The sequence below is a fragment of the Rana temporaria genome, chromosome 7, assembly GCF_905171775.1.
Source record: "Rana temporaria chromosome 7, aRanTem1.1, whole genome shotgun sequence".
In the NCBI taxonomy this organism is placed as follows: domain Eukaryota; kingdom Metazoa; phylum Chordata; class Amphibia; order Anura; family Ranidae; genus Rana; species Rana temporaria.
The window spans coordinates 10,275,381-10,300,743 of NC_053495.1; the positions used below are offsets into that span (position 1 = coordinate 10,275,381).

At 47.8% G+C, this 25,363-nt stretch overlaps 1 protein-coding gene across 10 annotated transcripts; it reads left to right on the forward strand.

The window, feature by feature from the left end:
• The first annotated feature begins 1,674 nt into the window (after positions 1 to 1,674).
• On the forward strand, positions 1,675 to 24,280 carry EFCAB12 (EF-hand calcium binding domain 12). Of its 10 annotated transcripts, none has more exons than XM_040358866.1 (10): positions 1,675 to 1,845; positions 4,212 to 5,087; positions 5,169 to 5,909; positions 7,879 to 8,082; positions 11,204 to 11,372; positions 15,524 to 15,786; positions 16,431 to 16,644; positions 18,806 to 18,980; positions 21,357 to 21,482; positions 24,043 to 24,280. In XM_040358866.1, the coding sequence occupies exons 2-10, from the start codon at positions 4,314 to 4,316 to the stop codon at positions 24,200 to 24,202; spliced, it is 2,826 nt and encodes a 941-aa protein (XP_040214800.1). In that variant the 5' UTR covers positions 1,675 to 1,845; positions 4,212 to 4,313; the 3' UTR covers positions 24,203 to 24,280. The 10 variants fall into 10 exon arrangements, with proteins under 10 accessions (XP_040214800.1, XP_040214801.1, XP_040214804.1 ...); XM_040358867.1 differs by having other exon boundaries at positions 4,212 to 4,790; positions 5,142 to 5,909; XM_040358870.1 differs by having other exon boundaries at positions 4,212 to 4,736; positions 5,115 to 5,909.
• The last annotated feature ends 1,083 nt before the right edge of the window (positions 24,281 to 25,363 follow it).

Below are 25,363 nucleotides of genomic sequence, written 5' to 3' on the forward strand. Positions count from 1 at the left end.
GGAGCACGATCAGACGAGCAGGAGCCGGTGCGGGGAGCACGATCAGACGAGCAGGAGCTGGTGCGGGGAGCACGATCAGACGAGCAGGAGCCGGTGCGGGGAGCACGATCAGACGAGCAGGAGCCGGTGCGGGGAGCACGAGCAGGAGCCGGTGCGGGGAGCACGATCAGACGAGCAGAAGTTGGTGCGGGGAGCACGATCAGACGAGCAGGAGCTGGTGCGGGGAGAACGAGCAGGAGCCGGTGCGGGGAGCACGATCAGACGAGCAGAAGTTGGTGCGGGGAGCACGATCAGACGAGCAGGAGCTGGTGCGGGGAGCACGATCAAACGAGCAGGCGTCGGTGCGGGGAGCACGATCAAACGAGCAGGAGTCGGTGCGGGGAGCACGATCAGACGAGCAGGAGCCGGTGCGGGGAGCACGATCAGACGAGCAGGAGCCGGTGCGGGGAGCACGATCAGACGAGCAGTAGCCGGTGCGGGGAGCACGATCAGACGAGCAGTAGCCGGTGCGGGGAGCACGATCAGACGAGCAGTAGCCGGTGCGGGGAGCACGATCAGACGAGCAGAAGTTGGTGCGGGGAGCACTATCAGACGAGCAGAAGCTGGTGCGGGGAGCACGATCAAACGAGCAGGAGTCGGTGCGGGGAGCACGATCAGACGAGCAGAAGTTGGTGCGGGGAGCACGATCAGACGAGCAGGAGCTGGTGCGGGGAGCACGATCAAACGAGCAGGAGTCGGTGCAGGGAGCACGATCAAACGAGCAGGAGTCGGTGCGGGGAGCACGATCAGACGAGCAGAAGCCGGTGTGGGGAGCAGGAGCCGGTGCAGGGAGCACGATCAGACGAGCAGGAGCCGGTGCGGGGAGCACGATCAGACGAGCAGGAGCCGGTGCGGGGAGCACGATCAGACGAGCAGGAGCCGGTGCGGGGAGCACGATCAGACGAGCAGAAGTTGGTGCGGGGAGCACGATCAGACGAGCAGGAGCCGGTGCGGGGAGCACGATCAGACGAGCAGGAGCCGGTGCGGGGAGCACGATCAAACGAGCAGGAGTCGGTGCGGGGAGCACGATCAAACGAGCAGGAGTCGGTGCGGGGAGCACGATCAGACGAGCAGGAGGCGGGGAGCATGATCAGACGAGCAGGAGCCGGTGCGGGGAGCACGATCAGACGAGCAGGAGCCGGTGCGGGGAGCACGATCAGACGAGCAGGAGCCGGTGCGGGGAGCACGATCAGACGAGCAGGAGCCGGTGCGGGGAGCACGATCAGACGAGCAGGAGCCGGTGCGGGGAGCACGATCAGACGAGCAGGAGCCGGTGCGGAGAGCACGATCAGACGAGCAGGAGCCGGTGCTGGGAGCACGATCGGATGATACAGTACCAGCCACCACTGGAGAGCAGTGATCTCCCCCATCCGCTCAATTGGCTCTTTACACTCAAGCGTTGTCACATGGGTGGAAATGCACTTTATATATTTATTATACATTCACATTAATTACAATATGACTTGTGTCACAATTGCATATGCAAGTTTTTTATTATTTTTTTCCTTGAGTTTTTTTCCCCACAAAAGTGGAGTTACCCTTTAAAAATGATATTAAAAAAATGTAATGTAACGTTTTATTTATTTTTTTATTCCTGTTCCTGAGCCAGTCAAAGCAATGTTGTGTTTTTTTTTGTTTTTTTTTGTGTGAGTCTCTGGGTAATTGGAGGTGGAGGGTGGAAGCGTTTGAGATAAATGTGGACGTAAGCCTCATCCAATCAGTGCTGTGTGGGCGGGGCTGTCACCTTGGTTACCAGACAACAAGAAGCCTGCAGAGTTTAGGGAGTGAATGGCACGGACAGCGCAGGTATGTGTGAGATCCTTCCTGAAAAGATCATTAATTCTTCTGATATAATTCATTATAAATAGGCGGAGTTTATCAGTGTGATGTCATCTGTGGTTTTTTTTTTTTTTTTATTGTTTTGAATGTATACAGATAAAATGTTTGTTTTATTCATAGAAGTTGGATGGCATGTGCACAGTGTTCCTGTTTAATGATATCTCTATTTGAAGTAAAACGTTACATTGTATCAGTGTTGCCAACCTACCAGATTGAAATTTACTGGCACGACACCCGAAAATTTACTGGCGCAGCAAAAATTTTCCTGGCATTTCACAAAAGTTACTAAATTACATTTTTAGGTGCAATTTTCAGTATTTAAGGCTACAAACAAGTACGCTAGGCAAATAGCAATGTGATTTAACCACTTAAGGACCGCCTCCTGCACATATATACGTCGGCAGAATGGCACGGCTGGGCACAAGCACGTACCTGTACGTCCTCTTTAAGTGCCTAGCCGTGGGTCGCGGGCGCGCGCCCGCGACCCGGTCCGAAGCTCCGTGACCGCGGGACCCGATCTCCGCTGGAGTCCCACAATCGGTCACAGGAGCTGAAGAACGGGGAGAGCTGTGTGTAAACACAGCTTCCCCCGTTCTTCACTGTGGCGCCGTCATTGATCGTCTGTTCCCTGATATAGGGAAGCACGATCAATGACGTCACACGTCCAGCCCCGCCCCTCTACAGTTAGAAACACACATGAGGTCACACTTAACCCCTTCAGCGCCCCCTAGTGGTTAACTCCCAAACTGCATTTGTCATTTTCACAGTAAACAATGCATTTTAAATGCATTTTTTGCTGATAAAATGACAATGGTCCCAAAAATGTGTCAAAATTGTCCGATGTGTCCGCCATAATGTCGCGGTCACGGAAAAAAACGCTGATCGCCGCCATTAGTAGTAAAAAAAAAAAATATTAATAAAAATGCAATACAACTATCCCCTATTTTGTAAACGCTATAAATTTTGCGCAAAACCAATCGATAAACGCTTATTGCGATTTTTTTTTTCTTTACGAAAAATATGTAGAAGAATACGTATCGGACTAAACTGAGGAAAAAAAAACGTTTTTTTATATATATTTTTGGGGGATATTTATTATAGCAAAAAGGAAAAAATATTGAATTTTTTTCAAAATTGTCGCTCTATTTTTGTTTATAGAGCAAAAAATAAAAACCGCAGAGGTGATCAAATACCACCAAAAGAAACCTCTATTTGTGTGAAAAAAAGGACGCCAATTTTGTTTGGGAGCCACGTCGCACGACCGCGCAATTGTCAGTTAAATCGACGCAGTGCCGAATCGCAAAAAACTGTCCGGGTCCTTTACCTGCATTTTGGTCCGGGGCTTAAGTGGTTAAGGTAGATATTAAGGTAAAAAAAACATATTTTTGTTATTTTCGATATAATAAAGGCAAATTATTTAGTCACATCACCCCCTGCTACCAACAACCCCTGCCTTCACCCTCTCTGCAGTGCCACAATCTCTCCCTGCCTCCAATCTCCCCCTGCCTCCAATCTCCCCCTGCGATCTCCATGCGCAGTTCCAAGCCGAACCGATCTCGGCTATTTTTACTGGCACATTCCCGCAACCACGGACATTTACGAATGTGGGGGGGGGGGGGGGAGTGCCCGTTTTTACAAACTGTCCGTATTTTTACGGACGGTTGGCAACACTGCTTTGTATACACACAGACAGATCAGCCATAACATTATTTATGACCACCCACTATAACCCATCGAGGCCTGGACTCCACTAGACCTCTGAAGGTACGCTGTGGTATCCAGCCCTCAGTAGCAGATTCTTTAGGTCCTGTAATTTCTCATCCAATCAGAGAACACTTTACATACATTCAGAAAATGGAAAGCATTCTTTGAATGGTGCCCGTGCCGAGCAAGGGATCCTCTGTGTTCAGAAAGCAGCAGGGCTGCTGTTAGAAATCACGGGGCCCCATACAGCCTACCTGGCAGCCCCCCCCCCCCTCCTTAAATATATCAAAACAACATTTTCACAATAAATATACTAAAATCATTCTTAGTGGACACACTGTGTGCCCGGGCCCCCTACAGGAGGACTGGTGGTCCCCCCCTATCAGCGGCCCTGGGGCAGCCACTTGGCACAGGACCCGGAATCTAGAGGCAATCACTGTCGTATCAGTGCCTACTACAGCCAGCTTCCTCTGGGATCCCGCAGGTATGATATATACATAGTTATATTAGTCGAGCTTGGATCAATATAACTATGTAAAAATATCCACACTTGGGATTCTTGTTTAAGAACCAAATTTAAATGGTTTGAGATTTAGTGGTCCTTTAAGTCTAAACTCTTTCTCTTGCAGCCACCAGAGGTCATGCTGCTACTGTATCCCCACCTTTAGCCCTGCCCACGAGGAGTCTTGCAACCTCTTAATTTCTGTGCCCCACCAATATTAAATGTAGCCATGGCTAAAGAAGTGAACTTCCAGGACGTCCTCCAATCCTCCGACGATGACATCAAGAAGTACAAGCAGCGGGATCTCTCCCAGACACTCTTCTTCAAGGTGGCTTGCAGAACTTTTGGACCACCGAAGTCAAGGACGCGGCGCATCATTGCCCCTCCAATGCAGAAAGTGGAGTCTGACCCATTGAATCTTACAGGAAAGCCAATGGAAGCTTCCAGAGTTGGCGCTAAACCAGGGGATGAGAAGATCCTGCGGACCAAGGTGGATGGGCAGATCCTGGGGACCAAGGTGGATGAGAAGATCCTGGGGACCAAGGTGGATGGGCAGATCCTGGGGACCAAGGTGGATGAGAAGATCCTGAGGACCAAGGTGGATGGGCAGATCCTGGGGACCAAGGTGGATGAGAAGATCCTGGGGACCAAGGTGGATGGGCAGATCCTGGGGACCAAGGTGGATGAGAAGATCCTGGGGACCAAGGTGGATGGGCAGATCCTGGGGACCAAGGTGGATGAGAAGATCCTGGGGACCAAGGTGGATGGGCAGATCCTGGGGACCAAGGTGGATGAGAAGATCCTGGGGACCAAGGTGGATGGGAAGATCCTGGGGAACAAGGTGGGTGGGCAGATCCTGGGGACCAAGGTGGATGGGCAGATCCTGGGGACCAAGGTGGATGGGCAGATCCTGGGGACCAAGGTGGATGGGCAGATCCTGGGGACCAAGGTGGATGAGAAGATCCTGGGGCACAAGGTGGATGGGCAGATCCTGGGGAACAAGGTCGGTGGGCAGATCCTGGGGACCAAGGTGGATGGGCAGATCCTGGGGACCAAGGTGGATGGGCAGATCCTGGGGACCAAGGTGGATGGGCAGATCCTGAGGCACAAGTTGGATGGGCAGATCCTGGGGACCAAGATGGATGGGCAGATCCTGAGGCACAAGTTGGATGGGCAGATCCTGGGGACCAAGGTGGATGGGCAGATCCTGAGGCACAAGTTGGATGGGCAGATCCTGGGGACCAAGGTGGATGGGCAGATTCTGGGGACCAAGGTGGATGGGCAGATTCTGGGGACCAAGGTGGATGGGCAGATCCTGGGGACTAAGGTGGATGAGAAGATCCTGGGGCACAAGTTGGATGGGCAGATCCTGGGGACCAAGGTGGATGGGCAGATCCTGGGGCATAAGGTGGATGGGCAGATCCTGGGGAACAAGGTGGGTGGGCAGATCCTGGGGCACAAGGTGGATGGGCAGATCCTGGGGACCAAGGTGGATGGGCAGATTCTGGGGACCAACGTGGATGGGCAGATCCTGGGGACCAAGGTGCATGGGCAGATCCTGGGGACCAACGTGGATGGGCAGATCCTGAGGCACAAGAGAGATGGGCATATCCTGGGGACCAAGATGGATGAGCAGAACATTTCCAACTGGATATTAGAAAGAAAGAACCTAAGGGCTCAGCTGGACAGTATGGGGGATCTAGAGAAATGGCTGCAAGGAAAACCAAACCTGACCGCGTTAGAGACACGGGTGCAAGATAAAATGGCCGAGAGGCGTTTACAAAGTCGGATGTCGCAGCAGACCAATCGGGATACAGCCAGCTGTGTAAGTTTTTATTATCTTATTTCCTGCCCATCAAATGCAGCCACTGTGTCCATCAAATGCAGCCACTGCACCCATAAATTGCCGCCACTGTGCCATCAAACGCTGCCACTCTTCCCTTCAATTGCTGCCAGTGTGCCCATCAATTGCAGCTACTGTGCCCATCAAATGTTGCCAGTGTGCATCCCCCGCCCGCCACTTACCCTGTCTCGGTGGGGCAGCGGGTCATGGCGGCAGTGTATGCAATACCGCATGTGGCCAGAGGTGCGGGGGGCACCGGAGACACTCAGAGACGCTCGGTCTCCGAGCGTCCCCAAGTCTCTCCAAGCATCTCTGAGTGTCTCGGGGCATCACCGGCGCCCCCGCTCCTCTGGCCAAATGCGGTACTGCACCCCCAACTGCTTGAATCCTGCTTGTCTTGCGAGACAGCGCTCATAAATCGAGTCAGGTTTTTTTTTTTTTTAAATAGCTCGTATTGCGAAACGCTTGTCACTCGCAGGCCGAGGTTCCGATTTTTTTTTTTAATAAATTGTCGCTCTATTTTTGTTTATAGCGCAAAAAATAAAACCGCCGAGGTGATCAAATACCACCAAAAGAAAGCTCTATTTGTGGGGAAAAAAAAGGACATCAATTGTATTTGGGCACAGCGTCCAACAACTGCGCAATTGTCAGTTAACCACTTAAGGACCCCTTCACGCCGATATACGTCGGCAGAATGGCACGGCTGGGCACATCTACGTACATGTACGTGGCTCTTTACGCCCAGCCGCGGGGTCGTGGGCGCGCGCCCGCGACCCGGTCCAAAGTTCCGTGACCGCGGACCCGATCGCCGATGGAGTCCCGCAATCGGTCCCCGGAGCTGAAGAACGGGGAGAGGTGTGTGTAAACACGGCTTCCCCGTTCTTCACTGTGGCGGCAGCACTGATCGTGTGTTCCCTTTTATAGGGAAACACAATCGATGACATCACACCTACAGCCACACCCCCCTACAGTTAGAAACACAGATGAGGTCACACATAACCCCATCAGCGCCCCCTTGTGGTTAACTCAAACTGCAATTGTCATTTTCACAGTAAACAATGCATTTTAAATGCATTTTTTGCTGTGAAAATGACAGTGGTCCCAAAAATGTGTCAAAATTGTCCGAAGTGTCCGCCATAATGTCGCAGTCTTGAAAAAAATCGGCAGTAGTAAAAAAATTTTTTTTTTATAAAAATGCAATAAAACTATCCCCTATTTTGCAAACGCTATAAATTTTGCGCAAACCAACCGATAAACGCTTATTGCGATTTTTTTTTTACCAAAAATAGGTAGAAGAATACGTATCGGCCTAAACTGAGGAAAAAAAAATGTTTTATATATGTTTTTGGGGGATATTTATTATAGCAAAAAGTAAAAAATATAGAATTTTTTTCAAAATTGTCGCTCTATTTTTGTTTATAAAAAAAATAAAAACCGCAGAGGTGATCAAATACCACCAAAAGAAAGCTCTATTTGTGGGAAAAAAAAGGACGCCAATTTTGTTTGGGAGCCACGTCGCACGACCGCGCAATTGTCTGTTAAAGCGACGCAGTGCCGAATCGCAAAACCTGGCCGGGTCCTTTAGCTGCCTAAAGGTCCGAGTCTTAAGTGGTTAAAGTAACACAGTGCCGTATCGCAAAAAGTGGCCTGGTCATTAAAGGGGGGGGTAAATCCTTCCCGGGGCTGAAGTGGTTAAAAAATAAATATATGTATAAAATGTTTGGGGGGTTCTAACTACATTTCTACAAAAAAATAAACAGATTTTCACATGTAAAGAAAAAGTAGATGATTGTTATTTGATTTCCTAGATCTGCTCTGTAAAGTAAATGAAAGAAAAAAATGATAATTCTGTGTTGCTCACAGCAGCCAATCAGATTCCTTCCTTTTAGAAACCTTCGCCTCCCCAGGTCCCACCATTACTTGTGTATAACTCTTTGTTTGGATGTTGCAGGAGGCGGAGCGAAGCGTCCCGAGGAGGAGCTCGCAGCGCAGTGCGGTCACGCCCTCCATCCAACAACCCGCCCCCGAGGCTCTGGCCATCCTGGACTCGTATCTCCATCAGCGCCGCCTCCGACTCGTCGACCTTTACAACCAAACGGACAAGAGGAAGAGGAAAGAGATCTCCAGCAAGGATCTGAAGTCCGTCCGGAAAGAGGTGACAACCCCCCCCTCCCCCCCAGTCCGCACCACATTTCTATATTTCTGCATCAAAAAAAACGCATTGGAAAGCAAGTTCTATGCACTGGATTGTGATTGGAACGCTGTAAAACGCATCAAAAACGCACTTGGAACACACATGTCCTTATTGAGGGCTGGTTCACGGCACAAAAACGCACTCCAGATCCATTTCTGCATGCACGTTTTTTTAACGTGTTTTTGATGCGTTCCGGTGCGTTTTTGATGCATTTCCGAATGCATTCCAGGTGCTTTTTTCTTTTTTTTCCTGTCCCCCTCCCCCCACTATACTAGGGTGCAGTGCGTTTTTGATGCGTTTCATTGTAAGAAAAATATATATTTTTTTCTGGAACAGACAGCACTGGTGTGAACTGTGCCATTGGAAACCATATAACCGACTTTCCATGCATTTTTGATGCAGAACAAAAACGCACTGTACTGCATGTGGTGTGAACTGGCCCTTTAAGGTTAAAAAATAAAAGAGGGGAGGGGAGGAAGCACTGGAACGCATCAAAAACTCGCATGCATCTGGACTGCGTTTCTTTGGTGCGAACCGGCCCTTAGGGCTGGGGTCACACCACAAAAACGCACTCCAGACCTGTTCTTTGTGCATTTTTTGCATGCACGTTTTTAATGTGTTTTTCATGCGTTCCGGAAGCATTCCAGGTGCTTTTTTTCTTCTGTTTTTTTGTTTGTTTGTTTTTTCCCCCCAATGTACTAGGGTCCAGTGCGTTTTTGATGCAGTTCCGGATGCATTCCAGGTTCTTTTTTTCCCCCAATGTACTAGGGTCCAGTGCGTTTTTTATGCTTTTGCGATGCGATTCCGGATGCATTCCAGGTGCTTTTTTTTTCCTTTTTTTTTTTTATTTATCTTTTTCAATGTACTAGGGTCCAGTGTGTTTTTGATGCGGTTCCGGATGCATTCCAGGCGCTCCCCCCCCCCCCCATGTACTTGGGTCCAGTGTGTTTTTTTTATGCTTTTTCGATGCGATTCCGGATGCATTCCAGGTTCTTTTTCTCCCCCCCCCCCCCATGTACTAGGGTCCAGTGTGTTTTTGATACGATTCCGGATGCATTCCAGGTGCTTTTTTTCCTTTATTTTTTTCCCCAATGAACTAGGGTCCAGTGCGTTTTTATGCTTTTTCGATGCGATTCCGGATGCATTCCAGGTTATTTTTTTCTTTTTTTTCCCCCCAGTGTACTAGGGTCCAGTGTGTTTTTGATGTGGTTCCGGGTGCAAAACATGTGCTTTTTTTTCTTCAGTTTTTTTTGTTCCCCCCCCCCCCATGTACTAGGGTCCAGTGCGTTTTTGATGCAGTCCGGATGCATTCCAGGTGCTTTTTTTCCTTTATTTATTCCCCCAATGTACTTGGGTCTAGTGTGTTTTTTTATGCTTTTTCGATGCGATTCCGGATGCATTCCAGGTGCTTTTTTTTCTTCTTTTTTTTCTGTTTTTTTATTTATCTTTTGCAATGTACTAGGGTCCAGTGTGTTTTTGATGCGTTTTACTGCATTCCAGGTGCTTCTTTTTTATGTACTTGGGTCCAGTGCGTTTTTGATGTGTTTTACAGCGTTCCAGTGCAGGAAAAATGCAGCATGTTCTACTTTTTTTTTTCTGGAACTGGAAAGCTCTGGAACTATGCCGACCAGCCGCCGTTGTTTTACGGTGGCAGGTCGGCTCCCCTGCGCTAGAGCCAATAGCTATACGTCGGCTCTCGCGCAGGCCACTAGGGCCCCCTGCTCTCCCCCGACTCCAGTGCGCGTGCCCCGCAGGCACGATCGCCGCTGGGCACACGCGATCGCTCGTTACAGAGCGAGGACCGGGAGCTGTGGGTGTAAACACACATCTCCCGGTCCTGTCAGGGGGAGAAATGCTGATCTTCTGTTGATACAATGTATGAACAGAAGATCAGTGATTTCCCCCTAGTGAGGCCACCCCCCCTACAGTTAGAACACACCCAGGGAACATACTTAACCCCTTCCCCGCCCCCTAGTGTTAACTCCTTCCCTGCCAGTGGCATTTTTATAGTAATCCAATGCATTTTTATAGCACCGATCTCTATAAAAATGACAATGGTCCCAAAAATGTGTCAAAAGTGTCCGAAGTGTCCGCCATAATGTCGCAGTACCAAAAAAAATCACTGATCGCCATCATTACTAGTAATAAAAAAATATTAATAAAAATGCCATAAAAATACCCCCTATTTTGTAAACGCTATAACTTTTGCGCAAACCAATCAATAAACGCTTATTGCGATTTTTTTTTAACGAAAAATATGTAGCAGAATACGTATCGGCCTAAACTGAGGGAAAAAAAATTTTTTTTATTTATTTTTGAGGGATATTTATTATAGCAAAAAGTAAAAAATATAAATTTTTTTCAAAATTGTCGCTCTATTTTTGTTTATAGCGCAAAAACTAAAAACTGCAGAGGTGATCAAATACCACCAAAAGAAAGCTCTATTTGTGGGGAAAAAGGGACACCAATTTTGTTTGGGAGCCACGTCGCACGACCGCGCAATTTTCAGTTAAAGCGACGCAGTGCCGAATCGCAAAAAGTGCTCTGGTCTTTGACCAGCAATATGGTCCGGGGGTTAAGTGGTTAAAAACCATATAACCTACTTTCCATGCGTTTTTGATGCAGAAAAAAAAACCGCACTCAACTGCATGAGGTGTGAACTGGCCCTTACTGTTGCGTTTTTTATTCCTTCTCAGGGCCAGTTCACACCACATGCAGTTGAGTGCTTTTTTTTTCTGCATCAAAAACGCACAAGCGCATATGTCCTTATTAAAGGTTGAGAAAAAAAAAAGGGGGGGGGGGCACTGGAATGCATCAAAAACGCATTGGACCCTAGTATATTGGGGGGAAAAAAACAGAAAAAAAAGAAGAAAAAAAAGCACCTGGAATGCATCCGAAACCGCATCAAAAACACGTTAAAACCGCGAAATGCAAAAAATGTATGACTATTGTCATTTGGAAATTTCTGATACATCCGAATAATGAAAATGTTTTCGGAATTTGAATTTGGAACGCGAGGAATCGCACGTCGCGTATCTATAGACGGCCAGCGCTTTATTTCCCGGCTTCCTTTCTCTTCCAGGCCGATATTCCCATCAGTGATTTGCAGTTGGATGATTTGGTCATCTCCCTCGGGAACAAACATCCGAATTGTATGAACTACAAAGAGCTCTGCGCCGGACGCAACCTGTGGTGGAAGAAGAACCTGGGAGGACGTCGGAAGGGAGTGTCTGTCAGTCTGGGGGCAGGAGGTACAGTCTATATAACATGAGCACAGATTGGGGACGGCGACACCTGCTGGTCTGATGGAGAATGACGATCCTCATATTATCATTTACATAAAAACATAGGCCCAGATTCAAGTAGCTTTATTTGCGCAGGCACAGGGCAACGATTTTGCCCTGCGCCCACGCAAATATTTTGCGCTGCCCTCGATTCACGGAGCAGTAGCTCCGTAAATTGCGAGGGCGCGCCGGCAAAATTTGCCCGGCGTAAGCGCGCGCAATGTAAATGATCCCGCCGGGGGCGGGAATCATTTAAATTAGGCGCGTTCCCGCGCCGATCGTAAAGCGCATGCGCCGTCGGGAAACTTTCCCGACGTGCATTGCGGCAAATGACGTCGCAAGGACGTCATTTGCTTCAAAGTGAACGTGAATGGCGTCCAGCGCCATTCACGAATCACTTACGCAAACGCCGTGAAATTTGACGGCGGCTATACTTTAGCATTGGCTGCCCCTACTATTAGAAGGGGCAGCCTTACGCTAAAGTTGCCGTACGGAAACTCCGTACCTGGCTTGCGCAGGGCCCGCGCAAGTTTGTGAATCAGTGGTAGTATGCAATTTGCATACTACACGCTGATCACAATGGGAGCGCCCCCTAGCGGCCCACGCAAGAATGCAGCCTAAAATCTGCGAGGCATAAGAGCCTTATGCCGCGCAGATTTTAGGCTGTAACGAGGTTCCTGAATCGGGAGCACTCGTTACACCGGAGCAAGTAAGCAATTGCGCTGTGTAACCTATGGTTACACGGGCGCAATTGCTTCTTGAATCTGGGCCAAAACGTCTGTATTAATTATTAACTCCCGATAAATAACAATACACAGCAACAGTACCTTTCATTTTTATTTTTTAACATTTTAAAGCTCCACTTTTTATCATTTAGAAAGTTTTCCCCTCAAACTCCAACCAAGGGACTTTGCCTAGGCTGAGATTATTAGCTGGATTCAGGATGGCGGGCGCATTGTTGCGGCGGCGTAGCGTATGGCATTTACACTAAGCCGCCGTAAGTTTGCAAGGCGAGTTCTGTATTCACAAAGTACTTGCCTGCTAAGTTACGGCGGCGTAGCGTAAATCGGGCGGGCGTAATGGCGCCTAATTCAAATTTAGCTGAGGGGGCGTGTTTTATGGTAATGGGGGGGTGACCTTACGCGATTGACGTATTTTACGAACGACGCATGCGTCGTCCGCCTACATATCCCAGTGTGCATTGCGGCAAAGTACGCCGCGCGGTCCTATTGATTTCGACGTGGAGGTAAATGACGTAAATCCCTATTCACGGACGACTTACGCAAACGACGTAAAATTTTCGAATTTCGACGCGGGAACGGCGGCCATACTTTAACATTACTATTCCAGCTATTTGATGGAATAACTTTAGGCCTGATAATGCGTTACTGAAACGGCGTATCTGTACTGCGTCGGCCGGGCGTACGTTCGTGAATAGGCGTATCGAGTGATTTACATATTCTACGCCGACCGCAACGGAAGCGCCACCTAGCGGCCAGCCTAAATATTACACTTTAGGATACGACGGTGTAGGACACTTACGCCGCTCGTATCTGAGCCTTTATATAAGCGTATCTGGTTACCAGAATACGCTTAAATTAGCGCCGGCGCACATTCAGACTTAGGCTGGCGTATCTACTGATACGCCAGCCTAAGTCTTTCTGAATCCACCTATATGTCATCAGTCTTCTGCAGGCAGGATGAAGCATTTTCTCAGTCTCCTCTCCCCCAGTGAGACTTTCTCTAGGCTACAATAATGTCATCAATCAGCTGCAGGCAGGATGAAGCATTTTCTCAGTCTCCTCTCCCCCAGTGAGACTTTCTCTAGGCTGAGATGTTGTCATCAGTTTGCTACAGGCAGGCTTAATCATTTCCTCAGTCTCCTCTCCCACAGTGGCTCTAGGCTGAGATGATGCCATCAGTCTGCTACAGGCAGATTGAAGCATTTTCTCAGTCTCCTGTCCACCAGTGACTTTCTCTAAGCTAAGATAATGTCATTAGTCTGCTGCAGGCATGATGAAGAATTTCATCAGTCTCCTCTCCCCCAGTGACTTTCTCTAGGCTAAGATAATGTCATCAATCTGTTGCAGGCAGGAGGAAGCATTTCCTCAGTCTCCTGTCCCCCCACCAGTGACTTTCTCTAGGCTGAGATGATGTAATCGGTCTGCTGGGATGATGTAATAAATTTGATGCAGGCAGGGGGAAGCATTTTCTCAGTCTCCTGTGCCCCAGCCACTTTTTACAAGGTGACATGATGTCATCAGTCTGTTGCAGGCAGATTGAAGCATTTTCTCAGTCGCCTCTCCCCCAGTGACTTTCTCTAGGCTAAGATAATGTCATCAATCTGTTGCAGGCAGGAGGAAGCATTTCCTCAGTCTCCTGTCCCCCAGTGACTTTCTCTAGGCTGAGATGATGTAATCGGTCTGCTGCAGGCAGGAGGAAGCATTTCCTTAGTCTCCCCTCCCCCAGTAATCAGACCAGGGCCGATCCTAGGGTCACAGGCGCCTGGGTGAAGAAATATTTCTGGCGCCCCCCACATGGGCATGGTCATCTTACTTACTCCTCCCCTTTAGAAATGTTTCTATGGCAATGACTCAACCACAGAGATGCTCCTCCCACAAAGTCTTCATTACCCTGGGATCCTTACATGATCTCTTAACAATAAACAAAATACAGGAAGAGAAGCAGAGTACTTTATTGGGACCTGGAGGGGAGCCTCTGTGATGGACACAGAGGGGGCTTCTGTTAGAGAGTCTGTTAGATGTTCGGCGCCCCCATCTTTGCAGGCGCCTGGGTGCAATGCATCCTGCCTAGGATCGGCCCTGAATCAGACTGTATATTGTAACTTTGTAGCAAGTCACAAGGTGAGAGACTACAGCAGGGGGCGGATCAGATAATTGTGAGAACTGCACGCGCTCCAAGATTTCACACAGTCGTGTCATCTCTTATCTCTTATAAATGGTAAAAATTCCCACATTTCCCGCCACTTGTGAAATACTTTATTAATAATAATATTTATAAAATAATAATAAAGATAAATAAATACTTAACCACTTAAGGACCGCCTAACGCCGCTATACGTCGGCAGAATGGCACGGCTGGGTACAATCACGTACCTGTACGTAATTGTATAATGCCCAGCCGTGGGTCGCGGGCCCGGTCCGAAGCTCCGTGACCTCGGCCGCGGGACTCACGGAAACCCGATCGCCGCTGGGGTCCCGCGATCGGTCCCCGGAGCTGAAGAACGGGGAGAGCTGAGTGTAAACACAGCTTCCCCGTTCTTCACTGTGGCGGTGGCATCGATCGTGTGTTCCCTTATATAGGGAATCACAATCGATGACGTCACACCTACAGCCACACCCCCCTACAGTTAGAAACACAGATGAGGTCACACATAACCCCTTTAGCGCCCCCTTGTGGTTAACTCCCAAACTGCAATTGTCATTTTCACAATAAACAATGCATTTTTATAGCATTTTTTGCTGTGAAAATGACAACGGTCCCAAAAATTTGTCAAAATTGTCCGAAGTGTCCGCCATAATGTCGCAGTCACGAAAAAAAATCGCTGATCGCCGCCATTAGTAGTAAAAAAAAAAAAATAATAAAAATGCAATAAAACTATCCCCTATTTTGCAAACGCTATAAATTTTGCGCAAACCAATCGATAAACGCTTATTGCGATTTTTTTTTTACCAAAAATAGGTAGAAGAATACGTATCGGCCTAAACTGAGGAAAAAAAATGGTTTATATATGTTTTTGGGGGATATTTATTATAGCAAAAAGTAAAAAATATAGCATTTTTTCAAAATTGACGCTCTATTTTTGTTTATAGCGCAAAAAATAAAAACCGCAGAGGTGATTAAATACCACCAAAAGAAAGCTCTAATTGTGGGAAAAAAAAGGACGCCAATTTGTTTGGGAGCCACGTCGCACGACCGCGCAATTGTCAGTTAAAGCGACGCAGTGCTGAATCGCAAAAAGGGGCCTGGGCCTTTAGCTGCATTTTGGTCCGGGTCTTAAGTGGTTAAACAATATTAATAACAATAATAATATAATAATATAATAATATAATTATATGATAATGATATAATTTTTTTATTTTTGCATTTTTTTGCAGCTCCTGTGAAGTGTTTGCGACCTTCTAGTGACCAGAAAAATGACTCCGGTGGGACTCGGCCCTCTTCGGCGCTCTCCGTCTCCTTGCTCAGCGTTGGGGATACGAAGACGAGATCCCCGCCGGGCCGCAGTGCCCATAGTGAGGGCAGTGATTCCCGCTTTCTCCAGGTTCCTCCTGTCAGTCTGGATGAAATGCGGCCCCTCAGCTACGAGGACATGGAGGAGATCGGGAAGAACTATCGGGAGAGGAAGAGAAGAGCGAAGGTGAGCAGATGACATTTCCATAGGGTGGTCCTTTGCTGTACCTGCAGTAATCACTTTTCACCACAAGATGTCCTCAGTCTTCAGGGATAAATGCAACCGGCTTCATTGAAACCACTTCAACCCCGTCTGTTAAAGCGACGCAGTGCCGAATCGCAAAACCTGGCCTGGGCATTTAGCTGCCTAAAGGTCCGGGGCTTAAGTGGTTAAACTACCTTTCTAAGCTTGAGGTGCGCGTTATACGCCGGCGCGCGGTATACCCCGATAAATACGGTTGTTATTATTTTAGATTTTCGGATTTTCATTCTTTAGAATTTTCTGATTTTCATTTTTATTTACGGATTTTCAAATTTCAAATTTTAGAATTTCCTAATTTGAATTTTTCGGATTTCAGAAACTCAGAATTTCAGAATTTTATGACGTTTCGAAAATTCGGAAATTCGAAATTTTGGAAATTCAGAAATGTCGGAATTAACAAATTTGTCAAAAACTAAAAACGAATTGCACATGTCTAATACATACACTTTGAGAACGGATATTCAAAATCGTGGACGAGCCCAATAGATTATCACAGGATAAAGAACAGACCAATAGACAATCGAATGTTGCTTGTTTATCTTTAACACTTTATTGTCTTCTTCTTCCAGAGCAACACACGTCTCTTGGACTGGTTAGATCAGTGCCGTTTGGTGCGAACGGGCAACGCCGCTGTTGACGCCCATTCCCTACCGTCTACGCTGGGGGAGGAGTCGGCCGAGCTGGTGGAGCAGTTCAGAAGGCGGGGCCTACAACAATATCATAAGATCCTAAGACTGTGCCAAGCCTACGACGTTCCCCTTACAGAGGAGCTGCTGGAGGAAGGTGGGATTCAAAGATATTGATCCGTGATACAGTAAAAGTCACACTCACTTCTTCTGGGGTCCAGTGCCGGGGCTCTTCTCCGGTGCACAGTTCTCGGCACTTCCGGATTTTACCTGGAGCGATGGTGCGGCAGTCAAACAGGAGACGGCTTTCTTGGTTGGTGCAGCTTCACTTTGCCTCTACCAAGCACCTTCCCTACCGTAATTCTTACCTGTGTGTCCTCCATGCCTGACTCCAGTGTACCGGGTGTCTCCAGGGCATGAAGAACACCCCAGTGCACCCCCCAAAGCATCTTGTGCCTTTTAGGCACTTCAGAGTGGCCTGAGGCTCCAGTGCACCCTAGAGTGCGGCTCTCCAAACTGCAGGCCGGGGGCCAACTGTGACCCTTTGCTTGCCTTTATCTGGCCCTTGGGGCACTATTCCTCCTACTGACATCAACAATAGTGCATTAGTTCTTGCACTGACATCAACACTGGGGCACTATTCTTCCCACTGACACCAATGATGGGGCACTATTCTTCCCACCAATATCAATCAAAAGGGGAATTTCTCCTCCCACTGACACCAACAACGGGGCATTAGTCCTCCCACTGATACCAATGGTGGGGCACTGGGGTATTCCTCCCACTGACACCAATGATGGGGAATTATTCCTCCCACTGACACCAATGATGGAGCACTATTCCTCCCACTGACACCAACAATGGGGAATTATTCCTCCTACTGATACCAATGGTGGGGCACTGTTTATCCGACTGACACCAATGATGGGACATTGTTTACTCCCATTGATCCTGGAACAATTTCTGGCCCATTGACCGTAGTGTCCTCCATGACTCCAGTGCACCCCAGAGTTGCCTCTCTACCCTCAGGTATGCTCCTGAAATCACCCTGACTGTCCTCCTCTCAGTGAATACAGACCCCCCTCTTCATGACAATGCTGATACTGGTGGTAGATATCAGCATGGGAAATGTTAGATCGATCCAGGCCGGGGTCAAAGGCAGGCAGCAATCAAGAGCGAAGTCAGGTCCAGGCTAGGGTGATGACAGGCAAGAAAGTAGTCGTGTCCAGGGACAGAACATGGAAGAAGGCAGAAAGGGGAGGGATTAAGTCCAGGATGGGGTCAAAGGCAGGCAGAAATCAAGGTCCAGACAGGAGCTGAAGGCAGGCGGTACTCAAGAGAGTAGTCAAATCCAGGCTCAGGTCATGGCAGGCAGGAGTATACAGGTTAAGGCTGGGGTTGAAGGCAGGCGGCAATCAAGAGCATCATCAGGTAGAGACTGGGGTTGAAGGCAAGCAGAAATCAAGAGAGTAGATCAAGGCAGGTGGCAGGCATGAGAGCAGTCGGGTTCAGGCTTGGGTCATGCTGGGCAGAAGGCAAGAGAGAAGGGTGATAAGCAAGAAAGTAGTCATGTCCAGGCAGAGGACATGGCATGAGGAAGAAAGGGAAGGAATTAAGTCCAGGCTGGGGTCAAAGGCAGGCAGTAATCGAGGTCCAGGCAGGAGTTAAAGGCAGGCCGCAATCAGGAGAGTTGTCAATCCAGGCGCGGGTCATAGCAGTCAAAAGAGTAGTTAGGTCGAGGCTGGGGTTGAAGGCAGGCAGCAATCAAGAGAGTAGTCAGGTTGTGGCTGGGGTTGAAGGCAGGCATAAATAAAGAGAGTAGCTAGGTCTAGGTGGGGTCAAAGCAAGGTGGCAGGCATGAGAGCAGTCGGGTGCAGGCTTGGGTCATTTCAGGCAGCAGGCAAGAGAGTAGGGTGAGGACAGACAAGAAAGTTGTCACGTCCAGGCAGAGGACACAGCAGGAGGCAGAAAGGGGAGGAATTAAAACTGGGGTCAAAGGCAGGCAGTAATCAAGGTCCAGGCAGGCGGCAATCGGAGTAGTCAATCTAGTCGCGGGTTATGGCAGGCAAGAGAGTAGTTAGGTCGAGGCTAGGGTATAAGGCAGGCAGAAATCAAGAGAGTAGTTAGGTCGAGGCTGGGGTAGAAGGCAGGTGGCGGGCATGAGGGCAGTCAGGTTCAGGCTTGGGTCATGTCAGGCAGCAGACAGGGGAGTAGTCGGATCCAGAATGGGATCTTGGCAGGTTGGTTAGTTCACGGGGGAATCTGTCAATGCAATCACATATGCACCATACTGAACTGAATCCATTCTCTTCATGTAGCTTTATTATATCCTGGAGACAAGCTGATCTGTGAATCAGGAGATCAGCTTCCCCTCCGACAGCCAGGCGTTGGCCTTTCCTCCAAGGACAGATTCACGAGGAAGAGCTCCGCTACAAAAAAGCCCAAAGGAAGACACAATGTGGAGAAGGATCCTGAGAGTTCTCCCAGACACTGGTGAGCTGCCATATGCAATTTGCCAAAAACAAAACGGGATCATTATATACATGAAAGTAAATGTTTGGGGCCTCTATATCTTGCTCGGTCCCTATCTCTATCACCTTCTTCCTCTCCCTCCAGGCAGAGAGATGTACAGATACATTGGAAGGGAGTATGGAGAGTATAGAAGGGATTAGAAGTCACAAGCATTATTAGGAGGAGTAAATCCTGTGATATTGTGTGCTTGCTGGAATATGACACTCTGACTTACACTATATTGTCCAAAGTATTGGGACGCCTGCCTTTATAAAAAACATGATCTTTAAAGGCATCCCAGTCTTATAGCTAGATTCAGGTAGGCAGGCGTATCGTTGCGGCAGAGTAGTGTATCGTGTTTACACTACGCCACCGTAAGTTAGCGAGGCAAGTACATGGGGCCAAATCCTCAGCCAGGCGACGTAACTTAACTTTTTCCATTTAAGTTACACCGCCGCAAATTTCCCAAGTTAGTGCCCGATCCACAAAGCACTTACCTGGGAATTTGCAGCGGTGTAACTTAAATTCCGCCGGCGCAAGGCGTTCCTCTTCAAATGGGGGCGATTCCCATTTAAATGAGGCGCGCTCCCGCGCCGGCCGTACTGCGCATGCTCCTGATGTCATTTTCCCGACGTGCATAGCGCGAAATTACGTTACGTCGAGCTTTGTGGATTGCGACGGGTCAATAAAGTTGCGTCGGGAAAAAAAAAAGATACGGCGCGAAAAAAAAATTCAAAACAAAAAAAAAAAACGCGTCGCTGGACAGAAGGGTCTGCTTTTACATGGTGTACTAACTTTACACCTTGTAAAAGCAGCCCTAAAGTTACGATTGCAAACTAAAACTTACGGAGAAAAAACGAAGCTGAAAAGCTTCGTGGATCTCCGTAAGTGCTAATTTGCATACCCGAGGCGGCATTTCGACACAAAATGCCCCCAGCGGCGGATGCGGTACTGCATCCTAAGATCCGGCAGTGTAAGTCCCTTACACATGCCGGATCTTCTGCCTAACTATGGAAAACTGATTCTGTGGATCAGTTCCATAGTTAGAAACAGGGATACGATGGCGTAACAGCAGTTACGCCGTCGTATCCCTTTTGTGGATCAGGCCCATGATTCACAAAGTACTTGCCTGCTAAGTTACGGCGGCGTAGCGTAAATCGGGCGGGCGTAATGGCGCCTAATTCAAATTTAGCTGAGGGGGCGTGTTTTATGGTAATGGAGGGTGACCTTACGTGATTGACGTATTTTACGAACGGCGCATGCGCCGTCCGTGTACACATCCCAGGGTTCATTGCTCCAAAGTACGCCGCAAGGACGTATTGGTTTCGACGTGAACGTAAATGACGTCCAGCCCCATTCAAGGACGACTTACGCAAACGACGTACAATTTTAAAATTTCGACGCGGGAACGACCGCCATACTTATCGTTGACTAGTCCAGCTATTTGATGGAATAACTTTACGCCTGAAAACGCCTTACGTAAACAGCGTATCTTTACTGCGACGGGCACACGTACGTTCGTGAATAGGCGTATCTAGTCATTTACATATTCTACGCCGAACTCAACGGAAGCGCCACCTAGCGGCCAGCCTAAATATTGCACCCTAAGATACGACGGCGCAGGCCGTCGTATCTTAGCTAGGTTTAAGTGTATCTCAGTTTGAGAATACACTTAAACTTACGACGGCGCAGATTCAGAGTTACGTCGGCTTAGGGTTCAATATTGAGTCAGCCCACCCTTTGCAGCTTCGACTCTACTGGGAAGGCCGTCCACAAGGTTTAGGAGTGTGTCTATGGGAATGTTTGACCATTCTTCCAGAAACACATTTGTGAGGCCAGGGACTGATGTGGACGAAAAGGCCTGGCCCACAGTCTCCGCTTTAATTCATCCCAAAGGTGTTCTATCAATTTTGAACCCTACGGACTAAGACTGGGTTGCCATTAAAGTTAATGTGCGTGTAAAGGCAGGTGTCCCAATACTTTTGACACTATAGTGTATGTGTGTATATATATATATATATATATATATATATATATAAATAACACGGGGACTTGGTGCTGAGCCATCCCCACCAGAACTGTCAGTCCACAGTGATGAATTCTCCATAAAGCAGAAAGATCCAATAACTAGGCAATCCATCTGGGTGAGGGTGGCACCTTGCTCCAGCCTTGTGGGTTGGGCAGAGACACCAATGACAGAAGGGACATATCACCACTAGAGTCTTCAAGAGACATGAAGCCTCAGAATAATCGGAGTCTCTGTTCTTCATCTAACCCCCTCTCTGTTGTGTTTCATCCTCCAAACCCTCTAATTTGCCTCCACTCCTTCCATCTCTCACCCTCTCCTGTGTTTTCCAGTAATGGTCCATACCCCCCCAACACTTATGTTGCCTGGGTAAAAACCAAAGTGAGAGGAAAGAAGAAAGCCGGGACAGAAACCCTGAGATGCTGGACGACCTTCGAGCAATTTCAGGAGATGAGTGGGTGAGTCGAATAGACTGATAAAATGTCCGCGTCCCTCCATATGATTAGGAATTCTGCTCTGCAACACACTAGGGTCATTGGATCAAATCCCAACCATGACACCATCTGCATGGAGTTTGCATGTACTTCCTGTGCTTACTTTCTTTCCATACTCCAAGGACATGCCGGTTTGGTTAATTGGCTCCAGTCTAAATTAGTACTTTGGGGTTATACTTACCTGCCACATGATCCCCCCCCCCCCCCCCCAAACACTGTCAACTTTTTTGGCTGTCACTGGTGATTCCGTCTTCTCCTGGTCTTCCTTCTGGGTTCAGGCTCTTTGATTGGCCGGGCTGCGATGGTGTCACTCCTTTGAGGCAGGGCAAAAGGGGAAGCTGCCCTGGGCCATGTCATTGTTGTGGGGCCCAAAGTTGCCAACTATCCTGGTTTCAATTTCCTTGTCCCTTGAAGTTTTAGTCATGTGCTGTGTCCTGATATCTCAGTGTGAAGTGCTGCTACTAATTCTGCCCAGCTCTGCCCTATTGTTGTACACAGATGACTCACCCGCAGACCCTGGCCCGGATTCAGAAAGGAGATACGACGGCGTATCTCCAGATACGCCATCGTACCTCTGAGGCCTTGTACACACGACCGAACATGTCTGCTGAAACTGGTCCGCAGACCAGTTTTCGCGGACATGTCCGACCGTGTGTAGGGCCTAGTGGACAGTTTTTCTGCCTAGCGGACAGGTTTCCAGCGGACAAAAGTTTCTTAGCATGCTAAGAAACTTGTCCGGTGGAAACCTGTCCGTCGGTTAGTACACCTAACCATCAGACCGAAATCCCCCGCATGCGTCAAAGTGATTAGACGCATGCGTGGAAGCATTGAACTTTCTGGTTCTCGCACGTCGCCGCATCATCGTCGCCGCCACGTCACCGCGTTTTCTGTCCGCAGGGAATTTGGTCTGATGGTGTGTACACGCATCAGACCAAATGCTCCCAGCAGACATGTCCGATGAAAACGGTCCGCGGACCGTTTTCATCGGACATGTCTGATCGTGTGTACGGGGCCTGAGTGTGCGGCGTCGTATCTATGCGACTGATTCATAGAATCAGTTACGCATAGATTTCCCTAAGATCGGACCGGCGTAAGTGTCTTACACTGTCGTATCTTAGGCTGCATATTTACGCTGGCCGCTAGGTAGCGCTTCCATATATTTACGCAAGGAATATGCTAATTAGGTAGATACGCCGATTCAGAAACGTACGTCCGCCCGGCGCATTTTTTTACGTCGTTTACGTTAGGCCTTTTCCGGCGTAAAGTTACCCCTGCTATATGAGGGGTATCCTATGTTAAGTATAGACGTCGTTCCCGCGTCGAGTTTTGAAAATTTTACGTTGTTTGCGTAAGTCGTTCGCGAATAGGGCTGTACGTAAGTTACGTTCACGTCTAAAGCAATGACGACTTGCGGTGTAATTTCGAGCATGCGCACTGGGAAAACGTAATATATGCGGGGTCACCTGAAATTTAAATAAAACACGCCCACATCATCCAGATTTGAATTAGGCGGGCTTACGCCGGAGCACATACGTTACGCCGCCGTAACTTAGGGCGCAAGTTCTTTCTGAATACGGAACTTGCGCCTTAATTTACGGCGGGCGTAACGTATCTGAGATACGTTACGCCACACGGATAGATACACCAATGTATCTGAATCTGGGCCCCTGTGATTACATGTAAATAACTACCATTCATATGTAAATAGCAGCATCATTCATATGTAAATATCGGGAACATTCATATGTAAATAGATGAGGCCGGCGACATTCATATGTAAATAAAGGCGGCATTCATATGTATATCATGCCCCTCTGCAGTGAAGAGATGATGTGCTGTAACCTCTAGCAACCAATCATGGAGCAGCATTACTGTACAGTTACCTCTAGCAACCAATGAACAAGAAGAAATCATGTGCTGTAACCTCTAGCAACCAATCAGTGAGCCGTAATGTGTGCTGTAACCTCTAGCAACCAATCAGTGAGCCGTAATGTGTGCTGTAACCTCTAGCAACCAATCAGTGAGCCATAATGTGTGCTGTAACCTCTAGCAACCAGTCAATAAGTGGTGATAATATGCTGTAACCTCTGGTGGCAGCCAATCGCAATCACTGCCTGATCTGATACAGTAAACTGATTTTAAGTCTAGCTGATATTTATTGTATGTCTCAGAGCATGTGGAGAGCAAAATTGCATGGGGGGAGGGGGGGGGGGCAAGAACATTTTTGTTTATAGCAAAGAGTAAAAAATATTGCTTTTTTTTCAAAATGTTGGCTTTTGTTATTTATAGCGGAAAAAAAAAACGCAGAGGTGATCAAATACCACCAAAAGAAAGCTCTATTTGTAAGAAAAAAAGGACGTCAATTTTGTTTGGGTGGCACGTCGCACGACCGCGTCTGTTAAAGCGACGCCGTGCCGAATCGCAAAAAGTGCTCTGGCCAGGAAGGGGGAATATCCTTCCGGGGCTGAAGGGGTTAATGGTGTTCTAAGTGATCTATTATATCCACCTTCTGTTTAATTTGTAGGAATCTGAAAAGGAAATTCCCCCATCGCTTCTACACCTCTGACGACAACGCGTTTTGGCCCGGTCAGCTTGTGGAGAAACTCCGCTTCTACCTCCCACAGGCTGCCGAATCCGATCCACACCGTCCCCCGAGAAAAAGCCAGGCCACCCACCCAGGATGAGACCCCCCCCTCCCAACTCCATCTAATGACTGAGCTTTTCCTGCCAATCAGATGTCAATAAAGCTTACATTTATTACATTTTATCTGTTGGTTTTCCGTTCTCCCACCATAAACATTATAATAAACTGTTTAAAGTGGAGGTTCACCCGAAAAGTAAATTTTTAACATTAGATTGAGGCTCATTTTGTGAAGGGGAATCGGGTAGTTTTTTTTAAAATCCGAGCCGTACTTACCGTTTTAGAGATGCATCTTCTCAGCCGCTTCCGGGTATGGGCGGCGGGACTGGGCGTTCCTACTTGATTGACAGGCTTCCGACGGTTGCATCGTAGTGTCGTACGTCACCGCGTTCTTGGCAGTCAAAAGTTCACCAAAAAAATTGGTGTGACCGTGTGTATGCAAGGCAAGCTTGAAAGGAATTCCGTCGGGAAAACAAACGTTTTTTTTTTTTTTTCCGAAAGGAAAACCCCTCGTATGCACAGGGCCTTCGATTGTAAGCTCCTTGGTCGGTATTTGCTGTCACTATATACTAGAAAAACAGACCAAAGAGTTGGAAAAGATACTGCGCTGAACTAAATAGAGTGATTGAGACAACAGCTGCCAGTACCAAAAAATTGTGGATACAAAATTCACTCTCCACGCTGGAGAGGCACTAATAGGGTCCGTTCCATTTCAAAGATCAAAACAAAATGGATTTTTGACATTAAATCTTATGTACCGCATGGCCTTAACTTCCATTGGGACATCAACTGTTTTTTAAATAATGCATAAGCCATTTTTTTAATACCAATTTTTAAATATCATGTTTTTACATAGATCCAGTTTATTCTCCCAAATTATTAAATTAAAATTTTAATATGTACATTTTTTATAGATTACATTAGGAGTATTATCCTGTTTGTATCTGTACCTCAGCTTTTCCTCCAAATTTTTTTAGCTCTGTAAGTCTGGCCGTATTTTCCTATATTCAAATTCCATTTTGGCTATATGTTATTTCTTATTTTTACCACAAGATGGCAGTCTCCTTTATTTCCTATATATGCGCTTGTTTAGGGCATCCCTTATTCAAACTGGGCGCCTGTTATACTTTAGTTCAGCCTTTCAGTTTTTTGCCCCTCTCTAAGATGGCGCCGTTGGCGTTATTTAAGGGCATGCGTGATGTCG

Bases quoted from the DNA above. Each gene is read 5' to 3' on its own strand.
- EFCAB12 (XM_040358864.1), top strand. From the start codon at position 4,314: ATGGCTAAAGAAGTGAACTTCCAGGACGTCCTCCAATCCTCCGACGAT. The intron at 18,981-21,356 runs GTGAGCTGCCAT...TGTGTTTTCCAG, and splicing joins GAGAGTTCTCCCAGACACTG to TAATGGTCCATACCCCCCCA. The intron at 21,483-24,042 runs GTGAGTCGAATA...TTTAATTTGTAG, and splicing joins CAATTTCAGGAGATGAGTGG to GAATCTGAAAAGGAAATTCC.